This window comes from Portunus trituberculatus, chromosome 46, assembly GCF_017591435.1.
Source record: "Portunus trituberculatus isolate SZX2019 chromosome 46, ASM1759143v1, whole genome shotgun sequence".
Lineage (NCBI taxonomy): Eukaryota > Metazoa > Arthropoda > Malacostraca > Decapoda > Portunidae > Portunus > Portunus trituberculatus.
This window is the reverse complement of record NC_059300.1, coordinates 10,710,117-10,731,557: the sequence shown is the minus strand read 5'-3', so window position 1 is coordinate 10,731,557 and position 21,441 is coordinate 10,710,117. Positions and strand designations below refer to the sequence as shown.

At 43.7% G+C, this 21,441-nt stretch overlaps 1 protein-coding gene across 3 annotated transcripts in view; it reads left to right on the top strand.

Annotated features, from left to right (window-relative positions):
- The window catches only part of LOC123520274 (amino acid transporter AVT1J-like), a 21,158-nt gene extending 3,303 nt beyond the window's left edge, over nt 1-17,855 (top strand). For all 3 annotated transcript variants that reach the window (XM_045282418.1, XM_045282417.1, XM_045282419.1), the window contains exons 3-9: nt 10,519-10,718; nt 11,764-11,932; nt 12,691-12,879; nt 14,353-14,594; nt 15,099-15,305; nt 16,322-16,520; nt 16,750-17,855. In XM_045282418.1, the coding sequence (XP_045138353.1) occupies nt 10,519-10,718; nt 11,764-11,932; nt 12,691-12,879; nt 14,353-14,594; nt 15,099-15,305; nt 16,322-16,520; nt 16,750-16,900 (1,357 nt within the window). In that variant the 3' untranslated portion in view covers nt 16,901-17,855. The remainder of the gene's footprint in view (nt 1-10,518; nt 10,719-11,763; nt 11,933-12,690; nt 12,880-14,352; nt 14,595-15,098; nt 15,306-16,321; nt 16,521-16,749) is intronic.
- The last annotated feature ends 3,586 nt before the right edge of the window (nt 17,856-21,441 follow it).

The window sequence follows — 21,441 nt, the reverse complement described above, 5'->3', positions numbered from 1 at the left end:
GAAAGCCAGGAAAAAATGAATGAAGGAAAAAAGTAGAGAAAATTTTCTAAGTAGTCTAAAAACAAAAGAAAAAGAAAATAACTAGAAAAAAGAAAATGGAAATGAAAAAGAGAGGAGAAGGAAATCAAGAAAAGAAGGAAAGAAAGAAAGGAAAACCAAGAAAAATACTGAATGGAGGAGGAGAAATGTAAAAAGAGAGAAACTTTCTAAATAGTCGAAACACAAAATGAAAAAAAAAAGAAGGAAAACAAAACAGAGAAGAGACGAAAAACAAGAAAAGAAGAAAATAAATAAAGAAAGAAAAACCAGGAGGAAGAAAAAAAAACTGAATGAAGAAGGAAAAAGTAAAACGAGAGAAAAAAAAATTGCTATGCACTCGAAACACAAAATCATTAACATCGCAACGAAAAAGAATAAAAAAAAAAAACGTACCTTTTGTTCCACCACCTTTAGTCTTTCCCGGGTACAACAAACCGATACCAATTTGAGTTCGGGTGAAGTTACGAGCATGCAGGTACTAAAGAAAAAAAAAAAAAAAGAAAAAGAAAAAAATGCACTACACTCAGAGATTCGAACTGAGAACATCGTGCATAGTAATCACACACCTTATCGCGCCCAACTGAAGGCAAAGAAGGTATACGTGCAAAGATACGATGAAAGAAAGAAAGAAAAAAAAAAAAAAACTCACTACATTCAGGGATTAAAACTGAGAATATCTTGCATTGTAATCACATACCTTATCTCACCAAACTGATGACAAAACTATATAAGCAAAGATACGATGAAAGAAAAAGAAAATAAATAAATAAATGAAATAAAAATGAATAGATAAATAGGACGTTTCACTGGTAACAATCCAACCATTACATAATACCTGCAATTTAGAGCGCAGCAGGTGAACACAAAGCATACTGAGTGGAAACAAAGGGAACGAGATGATTAATGAAAAGTAAATACTATATATAACAGAGATTTGTGAGAGTGTGGGCTTAGGGGTGTCATCGATCACTCATGGCCGTGAATGGGAAGCACGCACACAACCCACATGCACAGTGACAACCAAACGCCCACTAAGGTAGATAGATAGATAGATATTTAAATTACCATGAAATACAGAACGCAACACAATTCCAGTAACTAAATATAAAAACTCACACTCAACACATGCAACACAACAAAACAATAAGAAACACACACACACACACACACACACACACACACACACACACACACACACACACACACACACACACACACACACACACACACACACACACTTGCATTTCAACGTTCCTGGAGCACATTAATAGCTCAGTGCCAGTGAATAAGTGAACATCCTCAGCGATTTACTGGGATTCAACACTTTTCTTTATGACAGACCAGGTCACTCCCATCCGAACAAGCGCCACAATACACTAAATCTTTCCCTCCTGATCTGAACTACGCAATAAGTGCCAATGCGTAAACGCGAACAGAGAAAGAAAGAAAGAAAAAAAAAAATGGAGAACTATCTATATAAAAAAAAAAAACGAAAAAAAATATATAAAAAGAAAAAAAAAAACCAGGTGAAACTAGAAACGAAAGTGTATTCAACTGATGTTACACAGAAAAAAAATAAAAAAATAAATAAAGATCCATTGCAAAAGAATAGTTCTCGTATTGACAGGAACTTGATACTATTTTTTCCTTCTCTCAATATTTTTAAACGAAGGAGAAAAAATATCACTACTATTTTGGAGCAAGCTTTAGACCAGTGCAAGGGCGAGGGAGCGTCCAGAATAACACTCCGCTCACCTGAATGTCATTTGTCGAGGAAGGGAGAGCGTGCTGGGGAAGGGAAGGGAAGGGAAGGGAAGGGAAGGGAAGGGAAGGGAAGGGAAGAGAAGGGAAGGGAAGGGAAGGAGAAGAGGATGAGGAGGAGAAGTGGAGGGGAAGGGAAGGAAGGGAAGGAAGGAAAGGGAAGGAAAGGAAAGGGAAGGGGAGGGAAGGAAAGGAGGAGAAACAGAAGGGAGAAGGGAAAGGGGAAGAGGAACGCCGTAAAGGAAGAGAAGGGAAGGAAAAGAAGAAGGGGAAGGGGAAGGAAAAATAATAATAAGAAGAAAGAAGAAAACACCAGAAGGGAAGGGAAGGGAAAGGAAAAGGAAGGGAAGGAGAAGGAGAAGGGGAAAGAGAAGGAAAAGAGGAAGAGGAGGGAGTGGAAGAGAAACACAGGAAGGGAAGGGAAGGGAAGGGATGGGAAGAGAAGGGAAAGGAAAAGGAAGGGAAGGAGAAGGGGGAAGGAGGAAGGGAAAGAGAAGCACCAGAAGAGAAAGAAAGGGAAGGGAAAGGAAGGAAAGGAGAAAGGGAAGGGAAGGGAAAGGAAGGGAAGGAGAAAGGAAAGGAAAGGAGAAGAGGAAAAGGAAGAGGAAAAGAAACACTGCACCACTTGCTGTATATATTCAATGAGTACAGACGGCGATACTGGAGGAGGCGAGGGCGGCGCTGATGGCTCTCTCTGGGGGCAGCCGAGGGGAGACCCATACACACACCCTGCCCTACACCCTACCCTGCCCCTACCTGTCCCTACCTGCCTCCCGCTTGGCATCCTGGGGAACTTTGCTCATTATGGTCGACTCCCTGACACGTGCGGCGCCCCAGGGGAGTGTTTATGGGTTAAGTGGTGGTGGCGCCTCGTTTCAGCTGCTGCCGCGTCCATTTTTATGTGTATTTTTAGTATCTTTTGTGTGAAGCTTGATCTACTTCAGGCGTTCCATGTGTTTCAAGTTTTATTCTGTTTTAACCTCCTTCAGTACTGGGACGTTTTTTTTTTTACCTTGAGATTTGGGTGTGATTAGACGATTTTATTGACACTGGGAAGGGTCTATGGAGGTCAGAAGACTAATGGCCAGTCTTTACACTATTCTAATCCCCCATATAAGTTACTGAAGGTGTATAAAATCACCAGATAGTAAGCAGAAAAAAAAATATGAAAACGCGTGGAGGTACTGAAGGGTTAAGACATTTACAAGCACATATAGAAAACATTTTAATGGACGATACCTTCCGAGTCCCCTTGTAACTGTAATATTTGGTTGTTGTCAATCAATATCTATCTATCTGTCTATCTATCTGTCAGCTGTACCGCTATCACGCCTAAGACACCGCCACGCCCCGCCACGCCCGCCACGCCCGCCACGCCCGCCACGCCCCACACTAATTAAAGGGAGTGTGGAAGGAGGAAGAGTGGAGACTTAGATTTATTGGGATAGGGAAAGAGAGAGAGAGAGAGAGAGAGAGAGAGAGAGAGAGAGAGAGAGAGAGAGAGAGAGAGAGAGAGAGAGAGAGAGAGAGAGAGAGAGAGAGAGAGAGAGAGAGAGAGAGAGAGAGAGAGAGAGAGAGAGAGAGAGAGAGAGAGAGAGAGAGAGAGAGAGAGAGAGAGAGAGAGGAGAGAGAGGAGAGAGAGGAGAGGAGAGAGAGGAGAGGAGAAGGAGAAGGAGAAGGAGAAGGAGAAGGAGGTGGAGGAGGAGGAGGAGGAGGAATACAAAGGAATACAAAGGAAAGTCAAACAACAACAGACCTCTTGGTTCTTTCGAGGCTGTTAGGTAACTACTTCTAACTGGCTACAGATAAGAGAGACAGGACAGTACAGGAGAAGGAGGAGGAGGAGGAGGAGGAGGAGGAGGAGGAGGAGGAGGAAATTAAAGAAGAAAAGTATAAAACAGTGACAGGAATGATAATTAATGAACCCCATAATCGTACATAACCCCCCACACACAGAGAGAGAGAGAGAGAGAGAGAGAGAGAGAGAGAGAGAGAGAGAGAGAGAGAGAGAGAGAGGTAAATATTCAATCACTCAACTCGTCCCTACAACACGCGCGCCCTCACGTCACCTGTACACTGCCTTAATTAATCCCGCGCCCTTCAGGTTATACAGTGCCGCGGGGCCTCCTCACCAGCTCGCTCCTTGCATTGTGTGAGTGATGTTCCCTCCACATACTAGTCTGTTTCCCCTTGCCCTGTTTCCTGCTTCTCTTCTTTACATCATCTCAGCTTTCTCTTCCTTCTCCTCTTGCTCCTCACTTTATATAAACTCTCTTTACATTATCTAATTTTTTTTTGTAAAGGTTGATTATGTACAGGCTCGCTCTGTATAGGTTCATTTTCCATTGGCTTGTTTTGTATAGGTCCGTTTCTACAGGGTAACTTTTACAACAGGCGCGTGAGAAGAGGTGTTATGTCGGCACTTCATAATTACTCGTGTTTGAGTGTGAGATTGAGTGTATATAAGAAACTGTGTGTGTGTGTGTGTGTGTGTGTGTGTGTGTGTGTGTGAACGCACACACACACACACACACACACACACACACACACACACACACACACACACACACACACAAACACACACACACACACACACACACACACACACACACACACACACACACACACACACACACACACACACACACACACACACATATCGTAGTAACATCTTAAAACAGAAAAAGTCCTAAATATAACACCATTCCTTACACATTTTCTTCCACAATTGCACATATCATAAGTTCAGAGAGAGAGAGAGAGAGAGAGAGAGAGAGAGAGAGAGAGAGAGAGAGAGAGAGAGAGAGAGAGAGAGAGAGAGAGAGAGAGGAAGAACCAGAGGGAATGGATGAACGAATATATATGCTGGATTTTATGGCGGCGGATAAATGAGAGGCGGGAGAAACAGCGGAATATTGGCACCAAAACACACAAATTCATTATAACAATCAAATCAATAAAAAAAATAATAATAAACTCGACTTTATAAACTGAGAAACATCAAACGTGGAGAGAAAAACATTTCAAATATGCAAGATAAAGAATAGCAAAATTAAATGTAGAATATATATTTTTCAGTGGAGAGAGAGAGAGAGAGAGAGAGAGAGAGAGAGAGAGAGAGAGAGAGAGAGAGAGAGAGAGAGAGAGAGAGAGAGAGTCGGATTGTATTGCGTCGTACGGTTAAGAAAATATCAATAACAGTAACAAAAAAAAAATAAAAAAAGGAAATAAGAAATAGTCTTTATTTACTCCATCTATTACCAAATGAAAAATGCAAATCGGTTTTCAATTTGGTGATAAGGAACACAAGCCAATAAATCAGCGAGGACTGGCGGGGACAGGAAAATAAATCACGGTGGGACGGAAAGACAATTTGATATCGCATAATTTCTTGTTTTCTGCGCTTGAGTGCTGAATGTTTCCTTTTGATACTCGTGCGTTGGCGAATATGCATGCTGAGCTGAATTATTGCCTTTATTCACGATACCTTTTTAGCTTTTTGCCTGCCAGATATGTAGTACAGGTGATTAAAGTCATGTCGTGTTCTGCAATGTGTTTCAAGCTTTAGTCTCTTCAATACTGGGACATACTTTTACCTTGAGATTTGCATACGATTAGACCATTTCATTTTTACATTGGGAAGGGTCAGTGGAGGTCAGAAGATTAATGGCCAGAGTCTTCACTATTTTAATCCCTCACATAAGTTTCTGAAGCTGTATGAAATCACCAAGCAGTAAGCAGAGAAAATATGGAAACACGTCATGGTACTCAAGGGGTTCAAAGAAAATAGATAAACAACATGAATGAATAAGTAAATAAATAAACAAACACTAAATTACTTTCCCTTATCACATTTCCTTTTAGTGGGAGCTGAAATCTTAATATAAACCATCAAATAAATACATGTATAATTTTGTAGTTGATGTGTAGACATGAAATTCAGCGGACTTTATAATCTCACTTCTTAGGACACATCGCTCTTGGGCTCCTATTCTCAAATAATTCTGCACTTCACCTCCATTATTTCAAAAGGCTGTATCTAAATTTACACGAGTTTCTCAAGGTGTCTTTTGCGGTTCTAGTAGCAGATTGACAAGATTTCTACATTATTAACTGGTGAATCACTCTTGAAAACTGCGCTAATCATCTCTGTGGCTTTGGAAAACAGTCGTGGTGAGAGAGCAAAGCGTATCTGAAAAAGACGTAGAAATGGCGATCTGTCGTTATTCTGTCCACCAGCACGCCTGATCTTGCCTTCTCCTCACGATCCAGAGCCTCCCTTACTCTGTTCCTGCTATCGTTGAGGATTTCGAGTTTAAAAGAAAATAAAACTAGTGTTGAAATGTGGTGGTTTAACAGATACAGTTTTATTTGAAGTTTCATTAAAGCATATTGGTAATCTTCCTTATACTTTAGTGCAAAAGTTATTCATATTTACTTCTAGTTTTGTGAATTTGTTTCTTTCTTATAGTTTGGTACGATCTTGGTTAGCAGTCTAGAAATGAGCTGTTTTCATTTCCAGTCTTGTCAATTTGTTTTCCTCATACTTTAGTTCAGTTTTGTTAAGCATTCGAAAAATAATCTGTCTCCATTCCAAGTCTTGTCAATTTTCTCTCTTATAGTTGAGTGGAATCTTAGTAACGAGTCGATAGATTATTCATACTCACTTCTATTCTCGTAAATTTTCCCTCACTCGTGAATTCCCTGACCATGAAACACGTGGTTGTCAGGCTGTATAAGGAAACTGTCAGATGAGAGGAGCGAGGACTGGATCACTTCTATTCTTCTAAATTTTTCCCTCACTCGTGAAATTCCCTGACCATGAAATACGTGGTTGTCAGGCTGTATAAGGAGACTGTCAGATGAGATGAGCGAGGACTGGAGAAGGACGATAACACTGATGTCGCTATCACGAGATGTTAACCCTTTCCTCACCGTGACTGTACCGCGATGCAGCACATCATAAAACAAACTTAAGACTCTAATTTTGGAAAGCTTTCGAGTTAGGACCCTCTTCATCCTGTTAAGAATTCAATATGACGCTCGCTTTAACTTTCTAAGCTTTTAATTCACCGAGATGATCCTTCTACTAAACCTTTGCTTGAAGATTCGCCTGAGCCAGACAAAGCTTGGATTAAGGATATTTGTGACACTCTAAGCTTTCGATATAGCACCCCCTTAGCAGATAAACTGATTGTCTTTCATATTTCGTGTAGTTCTTTGCACGTGCGAACATAAACACACAAGTAAATAGGTGAGGTCTACACTTGGTTGTTCCTATTTAAAACACACCTATTAATTTCAACCTTCCATTCTGGTCTATAAAACTGCGTAATATATAAACGAATCTGCCATAACCTATCACAATAATAACAATAACAATAATTTCTCTTTGAATGGCCACTTTTTTTTTTTTATTCATTCACTATTTTTTTTATGCGACTCTTTGTTCATTAATTTTCCAGGTGAGCTCGTGCAACGCTCATTATCGCATTAAACACTTTATTTTTTTGCTTTTTTTTCGTTGTATATTTTGATTAATTTCATCTGCAGGCAAACAACTACAGCACATGATATCATTACGAGTCAGACTTATCAGGATTTAGACAGATAACAATAGGAGAGAAAAGAGAGAGAGAGAAAAAAAAACTTGCAAGCAAACACAATGAACCACAAAAAAAAAAAAATCAGGGACAAAAAGGAGAAAAAAAGAGCCAACAACAATGTCATGCGTAGTTATCAATACAGTCACTCTATCTCCTCTTCAGTGTTGCAAGGGTGACACTCCTGGGACACGGCAGCGCGGTGTGTGGTATCTAATCATCATCTCTGAATGGTTTCCCTGAAGCTTATCTCGCGGCTTTTCCATTGTCTGTGGCTCAGGTTCATGTGCTTACTATCAACTTTTCAATATTTCACTGCGATACCAGTAACCTTTCTCTCTCTCTCTCTCTCTCTCTCTCTCTCTCTCTCTCTCTCTCTCTCTCTCTCTCTCTCAACACCATACTCACTCACATTTAACAAAGAACTCAACAACTTAAGGATAAACTGCAAGATTAGCGTCAGTTTAGAATATGTATACTTCAGCGCGAGACAGAGAGAAAGACAGAGACAGACAGAGAAACAGAAAAGCAGACCGAGAAACAGAAAGACAAATAGAGTGGATGGAAGAGGCTGGAAGACACGACAAGGTTAACTTTGACTCAAGGTGTAAGAAATGAGAGAATAACGAGAAGATATGAAGTTTCACCTCCTCTAGGCTCGCTGATGTCATGAATGGTGGCGCAGATCAATAAACACATCACGAGTAAAGAAAAAAATTAAGGTCCCTTTAAGCACGTAGAGAAAAAAAAAAAAAAAGACATTTAGATCGTCACGTTTTCTTTTATAATTTTTTTAATGGATAACTGTTGTAGATACACGAAAAGGCGTCCATTCATCCACGCATCCATTCACACACGTATTATTCTGGTTAACAATGTGTGTGTGTGTGTGTGTGTGTGTGTGTGTGTGTGTGTGTGTGTGTGTGTGTGTGTGTGTGTGTGTGTGTGTGTGAGTGGGTGTAAGCACGTGTATCTGCTTGTATACTTTACGGAGCTCCCATCACGTACACACACACACACGTACACACACACACACACACACACACACACACACACACACACACACACACACACACACACACACACACACACACACACACACACTCTCTCTCTCTCTCGTGCCGGCACAAAAGACAGTCATTAGTAACAAAAGATGTAAACAGGAAAAGCAAAAATGAAGAAGGAAAGACGAGAAGAAATAACTTAATGGGCCGAAAGTTTCATGAAATAACAATATCTTCGTCGATTTTTTGTGTTTTTCTCCTTGGCCGCGTCTTTGTGCGTCTGTGGAAGCAGCGAGCAGAATTGTATTGCCGTGACGGGCGAAATATTAAGGAGCTCTGGGGATAGAAAAAGAAAGAGAATAAAAAAAAAAAGAGGTGGGAAGGGAAAGTTGAAGGAAGATTAATTGACCGTAAAGATTAAAGAGAAATTTTGTAATGATCAATAAAGTAGTAAGATGGTATGTAAAGTCTAGGTCTCTCTCTCTCTCTCTCTCTCTCTCTCTCTCTCTCTCTCTCTCTCTCACAGGCATCCAATTTCTCTATCCTTACTCTCCCTCCTCGCAATTCTTTCATCTCTCTCTCTCCTCGTGATCCTGTAATCCAGGGCTTCTATTTTGCATATACAGTAACTTCACTGGATTGCTTCCCATACACCTCCCCGTCTCCCTCTGCAGAGCCACCGGGGCCTCCAGTAAACCTCTGATCCCAAAATACTAACTCTCCGGCCTTGCATCCCCTCTCCCTCTCTTCCCTCTCTTCCCCTCGCGTGCCGCTAAGCCATCATTTCCTCTCTCCTTCCTCCTCACTAACACCAGCAATCTTTCTCCCTCTCGCCCTCCTACATGTTCTCCTCGCTTCATTTCGCACTTTACATGCACTCAACACCCCATCACCCCTGCTCGCGTGGCGCCGCTCACCTGCCTAATCACCGGATCATTAGCGCCAGGTACGCTGAGTTGGTTCGGGAGCATTTTCAAGTGTGCTCTCTACTGTTCATTAGTGCGCCCTTCCGTCCTTTCCTTCAGTATTTGGTTTGAAGCGGCGTGTTTTCCCGACGTGATAGCAAGGGATGTGAGGTGAGAGGATTGCTGCTCAGAGGAATAAGGCCTATATTCAGAAACGTTTTGCTCTCACGACGATTATTTTCAAAGGCTGTAGTTAAAGATACTCATGATCTTAAGGGTATTTTTATGGTTCTGGTGGTGGATTAGCAAGATTTCTAGTTTATCATAAGGAAAAACTCCCTTGAAAACCCTGCTAGTCGTCTCTGGGGACTTGAAAAATTGTATTGGTGAGAGACTAAGAAGTTTCTGAATATGGCCTTAAAAACGAGCGCCTGTTGATGTTAAGAGGACTGCTTGAAACTTTAGGAACTTATTTTTTATTTTGTTGGTTTATTAATTGTTTATAATGGTGTTTAAATTCAACCTCTTCAGTACCATGACGTGCTTTCATATTCATTCTGCTTATTATTATGCGACTTTATACAGCTTCGGAAAATCGTGTGGGGATTAGAATAGTAAAGACTCTGGCCATTAATCTGCTGATCTCCATAGACAGTTCCTAATGTAAATAAAATCGTCTAATCATACCAAAACTCATGGTAAAAAAAAGCGTCCTAGTGCTGAAGGGATTAAGTTCACATATTTCTTTCTTTCACGGTAATTATGTGACGTGTCTTTTCACACCGCTCCACCTCCTCCTCTCACCACTCCACTCCACTTCACACCGCTCCACCTCCTCCTCTCAGCACTCCACTCCACTTCACACCGCTCCACCTCCTCCTCTCACCACTCCACTCCACTTCACACCGCTCCACCTCCTCCCCTCACCACTCCACTCTACTTCACACCGCTCCACCTCCTCCCCTCACCACTCCACTCTACTTCACACCATTCCACATCCTCCCCACAACACTCCACTTCACTTCACACCGCTCCACCTCCTCCCCACAGCACTCCACTTCACTTCACACCGCTCCATCTCCTCCCAACAGCACTTCACACCACTCCACCTCCTTCCCACAACACTCCACTCCACACCACGCCACCTCCTCGTTTAAGCGGTGCTCACTGTCTTCCTCCCCCTAACTCTTCACACCCTCACTGCAGCGGCAAGGCGGAGAGTCCAGCCACGCTTGCCGAGTCCGCGGACGGCTGCTTCAGGGACGATGAGAAGGATGGATCGGGCAGCATGGAGAGCGAGGGGCGTGTAGACAAGGGCCTCTCTGTGGGCCTCGCCTCCGTGTTCCTCCTAGCCGAGATGGCAGGCGCGGGTGTTCTAAACGTGCCCAAGGCGGTGGCCAACGCAGGTACAGTGATGTTAATCAGAGGAGAACATTGGTGCTGGTATTGTTGCTGCTACTGTTGTAATTAGTATTTCTGCTGTTACTGTTACTCCTACTATACCACTGCTGCTGCAGCTCAACTCTCCCTCTTCTCAACACTGAACGAACTTGGACTATCTTTCATTAGAAATAACTGGAAATTCTATATCTTTTCTTGCTGAAAACAGCTTCCACAAATTTAAACGTTCTTTGTCGCCTCCCCTAATACTTTTTTTTTTTTTACCGGTTGCTGACTCTATTAGAGACTTTATCTAAGCATGTATGGTGAAGTCAAAAAGCTTTTCGCCTGATCGAATCCTTTTCTCTCACCACGAGTCTTGAATTTCTCACCGCTGCACCATTGCATTTCTTACTAGTTTCTGTTGTTATTCTGACTTATTCAAATGGTCACTAGTCTTGAATACGTTAATTGCGTACCTTTTCTTTCCCACGGCTTCGATGCACAAAACCTTCACTGCTCACCTATGTTCTGTCCACTACACTGACTGAAGACTTAATCAGTGTCTCCACTCTTTCATTCCTTTTACTGGCAAGTTATAGATATCTTATCCTGTTTAAATTTGGTTCCCTCCCTTTATCAAATGCTTCAAAAGAGGAGTGGTTATAGCAAGACACAATAGATAAATACATGAGAATAAACAAACTTGCCACCTGTTTAGTGTCTTATCCTTCAGCTTCTTTTGGAACAGGCATCATTAATTAAATTTATCTTTTTATCCGTATATCTGTCCCTGTATAATCTCCTTGTCATTAAGAATATATATATGAATGTACAAAGCTACACTCTGTTTGTGGATGGCTAGTCTTTATTCCAATCCCTTCCTGCTGAGTATAATCTCTCTACTAAATATAACCTTCCTCCTCCTTCCTCCTCCTCCTCCTTCCTCATCCTCCTTACCTTTAACGAGCATCTCCCAACTCCTGCCCTGAACTTGTACGTGGGAGACGACACTCCTATTAATATGAGACAGACTTTGATGTTGCTGCCTGACTCTGTAATCCCCTGCAGGGTGGGCGGGGCTGCCACTGATGGTGTTGATGTGCCTGGCGGTGGGGTTCGCGGGCACACGATTGGGGATGTGCTGGGTGCTGCTGGAGGAGCGCTGGCCGGAGTACCGCATGCCCTGCCGCCGCCCCTACCCGGCCATCGCACGTCGCGCCCTTGGCAAAGCAGGACAGTGAGTACCATGACGCCAGCGGCTTGGTTGTTGGCTGCACTTTACAGCATTATTTTTATTAAGTATCTTTTGTGGACCATCTTTTCTTCACGTATGGGACGATACAGGGATGAAAAACGGAAAACATTACATAAGCTTTATAAATTTTCCTCTAAATTGCCATACGTCTCAAAGATTTTCAAAGTATCCAAATGTAATACAACCTAACTCGGGAGGCAACGTCCTTCCCCTGCACTTCCACTTCCTCCACCCACAAGCCACGCCTCTATCTCACCCACCTTAGAGCTGGTAATAAACATTCCTATCAAGACATATCCCTTACAAATGGCCGCATCAAAATATTCAAGGTTAGTTTACGATTCCCTTATATCATCAGCATTTCATCCCTTAATCTAATCTTGGTTTTGGCCTTATAATATGCACCATCAGATTTTTTTTCTTAATATTCAAAGCTTGTTTTTTTTCTTTTCATGGATGAGGGAAGCTTGCCAAGGGCTAAAAAAAAAAAAAAAAAAAAAAAAAAAATAACCAGAAAACTGTGACAGATGTCTTGAAAGCTGCTGATTTATGCAAGCAAGTGTCACCAAGGAAGACAAAGCAGTAAAAAGTGGAGAGTTTGTTTCCTTGCAGTCACAGAAAATTATTAGTTCTGTTCTGCCTCTCTGTATCACACACATCCTACGTACCACAACCTCACTATACCGATTAAGCAACACCTATGTCCTCTCACTGCTCACCCGCGTCAACACCTTCTGCAGGATAGTGGCCGAGGTGTCGATGGAAGTCACTCTATTTGGGGCGGCCACAGTGTACCTCCTGGTCTCTTCCCAGATGATTAACGACCTCCTGGGTTCTTTGGTCCCCTCCTTAAGTCAGTGCTCTTGGACTCTCATTCTGGGCGTGCTCCTGTGTCCCACCACTTGGCTCAGCACCCCTAAGGACTTCTGGTAAGCCTACTAGTATATTGCTCGCCTCTCCTTCATTTCCATCCTTCCTCCTTCACCTCCCCTTGGCCTGCCCTACAGTAGTCACGCCTCGTCACTTTCCATCCCAATAACATTAAGTCGCTTCTGTGAGTCCTTCTCCTTCCCTTCATCTTATCGCTGTCTCCCACCCACTCGATACTGTCAATTAATCCATTTCGTCCCACCAGACTCTACTCATTTCCGTCTGTTTTCGTCATTTTTGCTATTTTTACTGTTCTTTTCGGCGTCCTCCACAAATAACACTTCCCTACTTCTTCACTCTATTGATATATCTTCTTCCTCCTCCTGTTCTTCCTTCTCTGCCGCCACCGCCGCCGCCTCCTTCTGCTCCTCCCATTCGTCACAATCAACTACAGGGAACCAATAAAGTGAGTGATCAAACCGACGTGCCAGACTCCTTAATTACTAGTCACTGGGAGAGTCTGGGAGAGCGGCGGCGGTGGCGGCGGGGTGGTGGAGAGCTCAGGAGAGGAGAGGGAGCAGGAAGCAAAGAGTGAGATAGGTAAGGGAGTAAAAATTAAGATACGAAGGGAAGGGAAGGAAGAAAGTCACTGGGAGGGAAAGAGCTGAGTGAGTGAAGGGTGACAAGTGATGGACAGGCGAGCGTCACATAGGGCAGGTTGGCTTCGGACAGGCGCCTAATGAGAAGTGTGTGTGTGTGTGTGTGTGTGTGTGTGTGTGTGTGTGTGTGTGTGTGTGTGTGTGTGTGTGTGTGTGTGTGTGTGTGTGTGTTATGTCTGAATATAGAGATCCACATTTTTCTTCTTTATTTTTTATTCCACACAGATTTGGTGGTAATAAAAGTTCACCTAGTCGGTTAATTTTTCTCCCTCTGCAATTGAAAGTTTCCGTGTGATATCGCATGGAGAAATCATCTTTACACTTCACGGATTTCTAGAGCATTAAGAACAAGTAGCAGTCCGTCAATCAGATATTTCTTACTAAAGCGGCTGTTTGTATTCGAGTCTTTGTTACCTTCTTGGCCTTAGTGAGTCAAACCAGCAATGACAACTTTATTTACATTAGGAAGGGTTTATGGGTTCAATCCCCACATAAGTTTCTGAAGCTGTATAAAATCACTAAACAGTAAGCAGAATGAGTATGGAAAACGTGTCATGATAGTGGAGACGTTAAATGACCGTGTGTGTTTCCATGATGTTCCAGAAGAAGACCATAGGATTGTTTAATTATATACTTATCCCTGAAAAGATCACAACACTACCTGACTATCCATCTATCCCTGAGAACACAGCATAACTACTTATCTATCCTTCAGAAGACCACAGCACTGCCTATCAATCTATCCCTGAAAACAAAGCACTGTCTAACTATCAACCAATCCCTCAGAACACCACAGACTGTCTAACTATCAACCAATCCCTCAGAACACCACAAAAATAACTATCACTCTATCCCTAACTCTTTCCTAAACAGGGGCGCGCCGCTGTTCGCCATGAGCGCCACACTGCTCGCCTGCCTAGTGGTGGTGGTGGAGGTGGTGCTGGAGAAGGGAAATCACGCCTCGCCTGAATACCTTGCCCCGACCTTCAGTTCCTTCTTCCTGTCGTTCAGTTCCATCCTCTTCGCTCTCGGTGGCGCCTCGATCTTCCCCACGATACAGAACGACATGAAGAACCGCGCGCAGTTCCCTGAGAGTGTTGTGATGACTTTCCTTTGTGAGTATTAGAGAGGAAAGTGTCAAGGAGAGTATGGAGGGGAATGGAGTAAGGGAAAATAAAGTTGAGGTTGTTTAGAATGATACAGAAGGGAGAGTGGATGTAGTAGTAGTAGTAGTAGTAGTAGTAGTGGTGGTGGTGGTGGTAGTAGCAGTAGTAGTAAAAAAAGAAGCTAATACTGCACTGTCCTAATCTTTGTATATTCTCGAGTCTTCTCACAACACTTTCATCTCTGCCTCTACACATCCACATCTTTTCCCCTTCCTAATATCTTCGTTACCTCACATACATAGCAATCTAGCACGATCCACCTCATCACATAAGTTTCCTCTTTACTTCTCTCGTCACGTATATCATCCCTTCATTTACTCTCATCGACGATCAAGTACACGAAGCCTCATTTCTCATAATATCACATCCTACACCATCGCTTCTCTCATCTCTACTCAAGACGGCACAAAAAATAACTAACGCACGGCTTTTTTTCCTCATGTCCTTTGTCAGCGCTTCTCGGCATCTACCTGCCTCTCTGCACCATCTGCTACGGGATTCTGGGCACCAACAGCACCCCTGAGAATATCCTAGCAGCAGTGAGCGGCCCGGCAGTGACAGTGGTGAAGATTCTCCTCGTGTGTCACTTCCTCTTTGCCTTCTCCATCGTCATTAACCCGATCAACCAGGCCACAGAGATGCACCTCAACGTGGCCACTGGTGAGTAGTGAGGGAGTGAGGGAAGGTAAAAAAAATGATGGATTTAAAAGAATGAGATACTCAGTGACTTAACGTGGAGTTTCGAAGGCAAGAAAGGGACAGCCAGGCATCGAATCCATAAGCTAGATGTGATTTGCTTCAGTTTGTATAATTTTGGTGTAGTACAAGTGTTATCGATCATCTGTGTTCGATAGTTATTATGTCGAGGCTTCTTGGCAGTGCAAAAAGCCACACTGACAAATACACTGAACACTCTCTCGGTGATATATAAAGACGCAAGGTTGTGGAAGAAGTAGAAGGGATAAGGTACAAAGGTGTCAAGGGAAGCATAACGTGACAATGAATGAGGCTATTGGGAGCTATTCTGGCACGCATTTTCAGAACATGTCGAGTTGTGGAATATTAGAGGCGAATTCCAACAGTCATTCACAGAAGGTGTTATACAAATGTCCCTGGAAACTGAGGCGAGGAAGCAAATCGGATGCAGTTCAGCCTTTTGTCACGAGGAAGAGCAAGCTTCACAAATTCACGAATCAATGTGTTAGAGATCCTGTGAGTGTGTACGTGCTGGTAAATTACACATATTTTCGTAACAGTTTTATTCCACATGGAGCCTGAAGTGTGGAGAGAGAGAGAGAGAGAGAGAGAGAGAGAGAGAGAGAGAGAGAGAGAGAGAGAGAGAGAGAGAGAGAGAGAGAGAGAGAGAGAGAGAGAGAGAGAGAGAGAGAGAGAGAGAGAGAGAGAGAGAGAGAGAGAGAGAGAGAGAGAGAGAGAGAGAGAGAGAGAGAGAGAGAGAGAGAGAGAGAGAGAGAGAGAGAGAGAGAGAGAGAGAGAGAGAGAGAGAGAGAGAGAGAGAGAGCTTCGACACACTTCATTCCAGGAGAAGCAATGTTACATAAAACTAATATTTTGTGTACGTTGAGTCAAGCAGCTGAACATGAAGACCAAGACACTCGAGTAAGTCCATCCTGGCTGTCTGCAACACGCCCAACACGCCCTCCCTGTCCCCACCACAGACACCCTCAGCGTAAGGCGGGTGGTGGTGCGAAGCTGTGTATTGGCGCTGGTGGTCCTCGTCGGCTTCACCATTCCAGACTTCAGCAAGATCCTGGACTTGATTGGCGGCTCCACCGTTGCCCTCATGTCCTTCGTGCTGCCTCCCGTCTGCTACCTGCGCCTCTGTGCTGTCAGTGGCCTCGACGGGCTGCCCTTAAGGTGAGACTTGTCACAATACATGCGGTGATTATTTAATATTTTTGTTAGAATTTATAGGCGCCGTCATCCTCTTGCCTTTCTGTCGTAATCATTCAAATACGTAGAAGCTGAAATATTTTTATTATGTAATAGACTTATGAGGTATTCAGTTCCACGTCCTCTCGCTATTACTTCAAAACATTTGGCATAATATTTCCACCAAGTAAATCTCTTCCACTGTTGCCTTCAGGGTGGTGCCAAAGTGGGAGGTGGTGGCACTGTGGGCGGTGGCGGTCGTCGGGGTGGTGGGTGGCGTGGGCTCCACTTGGAGTGCCCTCTCCGCCATCATCACCGAGGAGTCCTTCACCACCACCTGCTTCTCGCCGCAAACTTTCCTGTAAATCTCGGCAGAACACCTCGGGCTCACCTGCCCCAGGCCGCGCTGTCCCTCCACCCTCTTAGCAGACGTGCGTGCAACACTCAGCGACGCCCAGCATCGCACGTGAGGACTGACGCACGCACTCCCTGACAATATACACTTCAGAAACCAGACCATGAAATGCGATCATGTGTCCCACACACACACACACACACACACACACACACACACACACACACATTGCCGGGGTTTCTTCAGTCCCTCAAGACGTCTGCACCCCAATGTAATTCTCAATACACAGACAGACTCCAACACTCCATCAAACACACGAAATACTTCAAAGACGCGTGACACACCTTCAAAAGACCACCACCACCAACCACTTCTTCTGCGACGCTGGAATGCTGGTGGTGGTGCTGGCCTGGTGCTGGAGCCGGCGCAACTATGACGGCGACGTGATGATGACAGGGCTGGGGGTGCCGCGTCTATCACACCCGTCTTTCCCTCGACACCCTGTTTGACAAAGGAACCACGTATTGGCACGCATCCAAGTGTCGCATCCTTCCTTCCTAACACTCTCTCTACACACCATGCACTAAAAACACGATCATCCAATTCTACATTCCCATACCACTTCGCATAATAAAGTGAATCTATTTTTTATCTCCTCTCTCTATTTCTTGCTAGGATAATCAACACATCATGACGTTCTTTTCTTTTCTCCCTGCATAATTCAGTCTCTAAACTCGTTCAAAGCCAAAGAGAGTGATACACAAGCCAGAGAGAGAGAGAGAGAGAGAGAGAGAGAGAGAGAGAGAGAGAGAGAGAGAGAGAGAGAGAGAGAGAGAGAGAGAGAGAGAGAGAGAGAGAGAGAGAGAGACACTGCATTTCTGTATCTACAAGTTATCATGTGAGATAATTGTTTACTTTCATTTGATTTTAATAATTATGTCTGTCAATAAAAAGAGACAAGGTGATTGGTACAGGTTCTCATTCCATCTGCACATCTTTAGGGAGCCACACGAGGGTTAATATAACGTTAATGGAGAATATCAGAACGAAAATAAAAAAAAAGACTAATATTGTAACTTCTTTTCCAGACCCTTATTTTGTCTCATCACAGAGTCTCTTAGGTCTAAATTGAGAGAGAGAGAGAGAGAGAGAGAGAGAGAGAGAGAGAGAGAGAGAGAGAGAGAGAGAGAGAGAGAGAGAGAGAGAGAGAGAGAGAGAGAGAGAGAGAGAGAGAGAGAGAGAGAGAGAGAGAGAGAGAGAGAGAGAGAGAGTTATCCCCTATACACCCTTTCCTCTCTAAATATTTACCTCTTCCCGCCGCTCCTCAGGTCACCTCATCAGTAGGGGTCACTTCGTTTGACCTGTTTTCATTCCCTCTCATAATAATCTTGCAAAACACACAAATTATAGGTCTCTCTCTCTCTCTCTCTCTCTCTCTCTCTCTCTCTCTCTCTCTCTCTCTCTCTCTCTCTCTCTCTCTCTCTCTCTCTATCGTGCAGCTCACACACCACGCCTATCTGAGATTCGAAGTTGGCCTCATTATCTGCCATTTTAAGATGTCACTAATTACAGAAAAAATCAACGTATATTTTGAAGCTGGGAAGTCAACATAAGTAGCCGTCCTGTACTGCACCGCGTTAAGCCTTGAATCCTTTAGCCTTGGCCATCACCAGCACTATTGACGGAGGGAGAATGTCATCATGAAAAGCGAAGACAATGATATCAGTTAGGAGAATTGTGAGAAGAAAAGTATGTGAGTAGAAAGGTCACTGAGAGAAAGAGAGAGAGAGAGAGAGAGAGAGAGAGAGAGAGAGAGAGAGAGAGAGAGAGAGAGAGAGAGAGAGAGAGACCTCATCTATGTAAATAACAATAACAATACCATGGAGAGTTATCGCCATACAGTATAAGAGTGACGCACGCACAGACTAAAAAAAAAAAAACATAATTATGAAACGAGTACGATGCAACACTTCCCTTTCACGACCCGCATTTTTTCCCTTTTCTTTTCATTTCACGATTCCAATTATTTCCTCACATCACTTCATCATTTCCATTGTTTTTATTTCCGATTTTCGAGACACGCAAGTTCTAGGAATATTAGGATGTGTTTTTCTTTTCTTTTTTCCCTTAAGTGAGCATCTGTTCATGTGCAAAACAGGTAAACAGGAAGAAACATGATCTGAAAGGTAAAAGTGTGTTTATGACCGTGTCGAGACAAAATTTGGAACATAAGACAGAGCAAGACACAACATTAGCCTCTTCAAAACTGGAACGCATTTTTACCTTGAGATTTGTGGACAATTAGACCATTTTACTGACTTTAGGAAGGGTCTATGGAGGTCAGAAAATTAATGACCGGAGTCTTCACTATTTCAATCCCCATATAAGTTTCTGAACCTCTATAAAACCACCAAATAGTAAGCAGAATGAATATGGAAACGCGTCATAGCACTGAAGAGGTTAAGAGGACCCAACAGAAAGCAGAATCTAACGACGAAAGTGTGAGCCGATCAAAAGGTAATCCCGCACCGCTAGACTACTGGTCTCAACTGGTTTTACTGCTTGTCTCGCTTGCTCCCTTATGATAGCTGAGCGCCGTATCCCTCACACCTCTCTAAGTGCACATCCTCACCTTACGAGCGGCCCTTTATTCAAGCCCTTTGTTCACCACCTACAGGAACTTTATTATGCAAGAGGGAAAACCAGAGAAAGGCAACAAAAGATTAAAACAAAAAAGACCTACTTGAAATGTCAGTCCCCTTAAAGAATGACACAGAATTTACCAAAAGTTAGGGGCAAATGTCTTGAAACCTCCGTTCATGTCCCCTTTGCCTTCTTCCACCCTCTCCTCTCTTGGCTCATCCTCCTCTCAAGCCACGTTATCTTCCTTTCCAATAACATCTAATTCACCTCTTCTTCCATTCCTCTATGTCCTCCTTTCCTTCATCCTGGGTACGCTTTTCACGTATCCAAGACCATCAACTAATCTGTATCGGCTAACTGAATGTCTCTCGTTTCCGCTTCTGCATCCCTACAGACTCCCACGACCAGACGGAAATAGTGCAAGACTCATATCCTTGCTTTTACTTCCTTTTTGTGACTTTCACCACAATCCTTCCATGGCTGGACACTGCACTTTATTTACTAGTTTGCTATTCCTGAACCTCCTCCTCTTCCTTATCCTCCTTCTTTTGTCCTGGTCCCTCTTCCTCATCCACGTCCTCCTCTTCCTCCTCCTCCTCCTCTTACTTCTCCTCCTCTTCCTCCTATTCCTCCTATTCCTGCTCCTCCTTCTTTCTCCTCCTATTCCTTTTCCTCCTTCTCCTATTCCTTTTCCTCCTTCTCCTTCTCCTTTTCCTCCTCCTCCTCTTTCTCTTCCTCCTCCTCCTCCTCCTCCTCCTCCTCCTCCTCCTCCTCCTCCTTCTCCTCCTCCTCCTATTCCTCCTCCGCCCCATCCTCCTCCTCCAGCTCTTCCGTTCAAGTCACAATCAATTACAGGGGACCAATGAAGTGAGTGACCAACCAGCATGCCGGACCTATAATTGGTGCTCCTTGTCAGAGTCTGGGAGAGCCGCCGAGGGAGAGCCAAGGAGACGGAGAGACGGTGAAAGGAAAGATGGAGAAGGAAAAAGAAGAGCAGAGGAAAGAAGAAGAGAGGGAAGGGTGAAAAAATGGAGAGAATAAAAGAAAAAGGTCATTGGATGGATAGATAATGACTGCCTGAAGGAATATAGATAAAAAATAGGCGAATGTCGCTTAGTAAGGGAAGACAGGACGTATGTGTGTGTGTGTGTGTGTGTGTGTGTGTGTGTGTGTGTGTGTGTGTGTGTGTGTGTGTGTGTGTGTGTGTGTGTGTGTGTGTGTGTAAACCTCTCTGGCTAGGACTGAGGCACCAGGAAAGCGAGGCCACTATCCCTCAGCTCACATCACGTACTTTCTTCCTGCTGAGTGAACAGGGGCTACACATTAAGAGACTCGCTCCGCCCTGAACTCAAGTCGGGGATTCTCGGCTGTGAGCTGAGAGTGCTCACTATTATTACAGCAAGCAACGTCACACACACACACACACACACACACACACACACACACACACACACACACACAGTCTGCGATGCCCTTAATCCCTCAAGACGCCTACACCATCACTCAGGTACTCACTCCTGTGCAAAGAATTCTTGAAAGTAATTCCTTCAAAGGGCCAAAATCTCCTTTTCTGTGGTGGTGCTGGTGGTAGTGGTGGTGGTGATGGTGGTGGTAGTGGTGTAGTAAATGTGACAATGATGAGACTCTTGATGGTGTCACGCTCATCACACTCATCATTCTCTGCACCGTGCGTTTGACAGGAGGTCACATACATATTGGCACGCACAACCTTCCCTTCCACCATTCTTTTAGCGCATCCTACCCGCACTGCAAAAGGATCTCCTAATAAAACATTCTCTTTCATTTCACAAACTTCAACTCAGCTTCAGTCATTTTCAAAACTGCAATTTCTCTCAGCTTTTCCGAATGCACGAGATTGCCTCCCGTGACCTGCAGTATTTTTCGCTA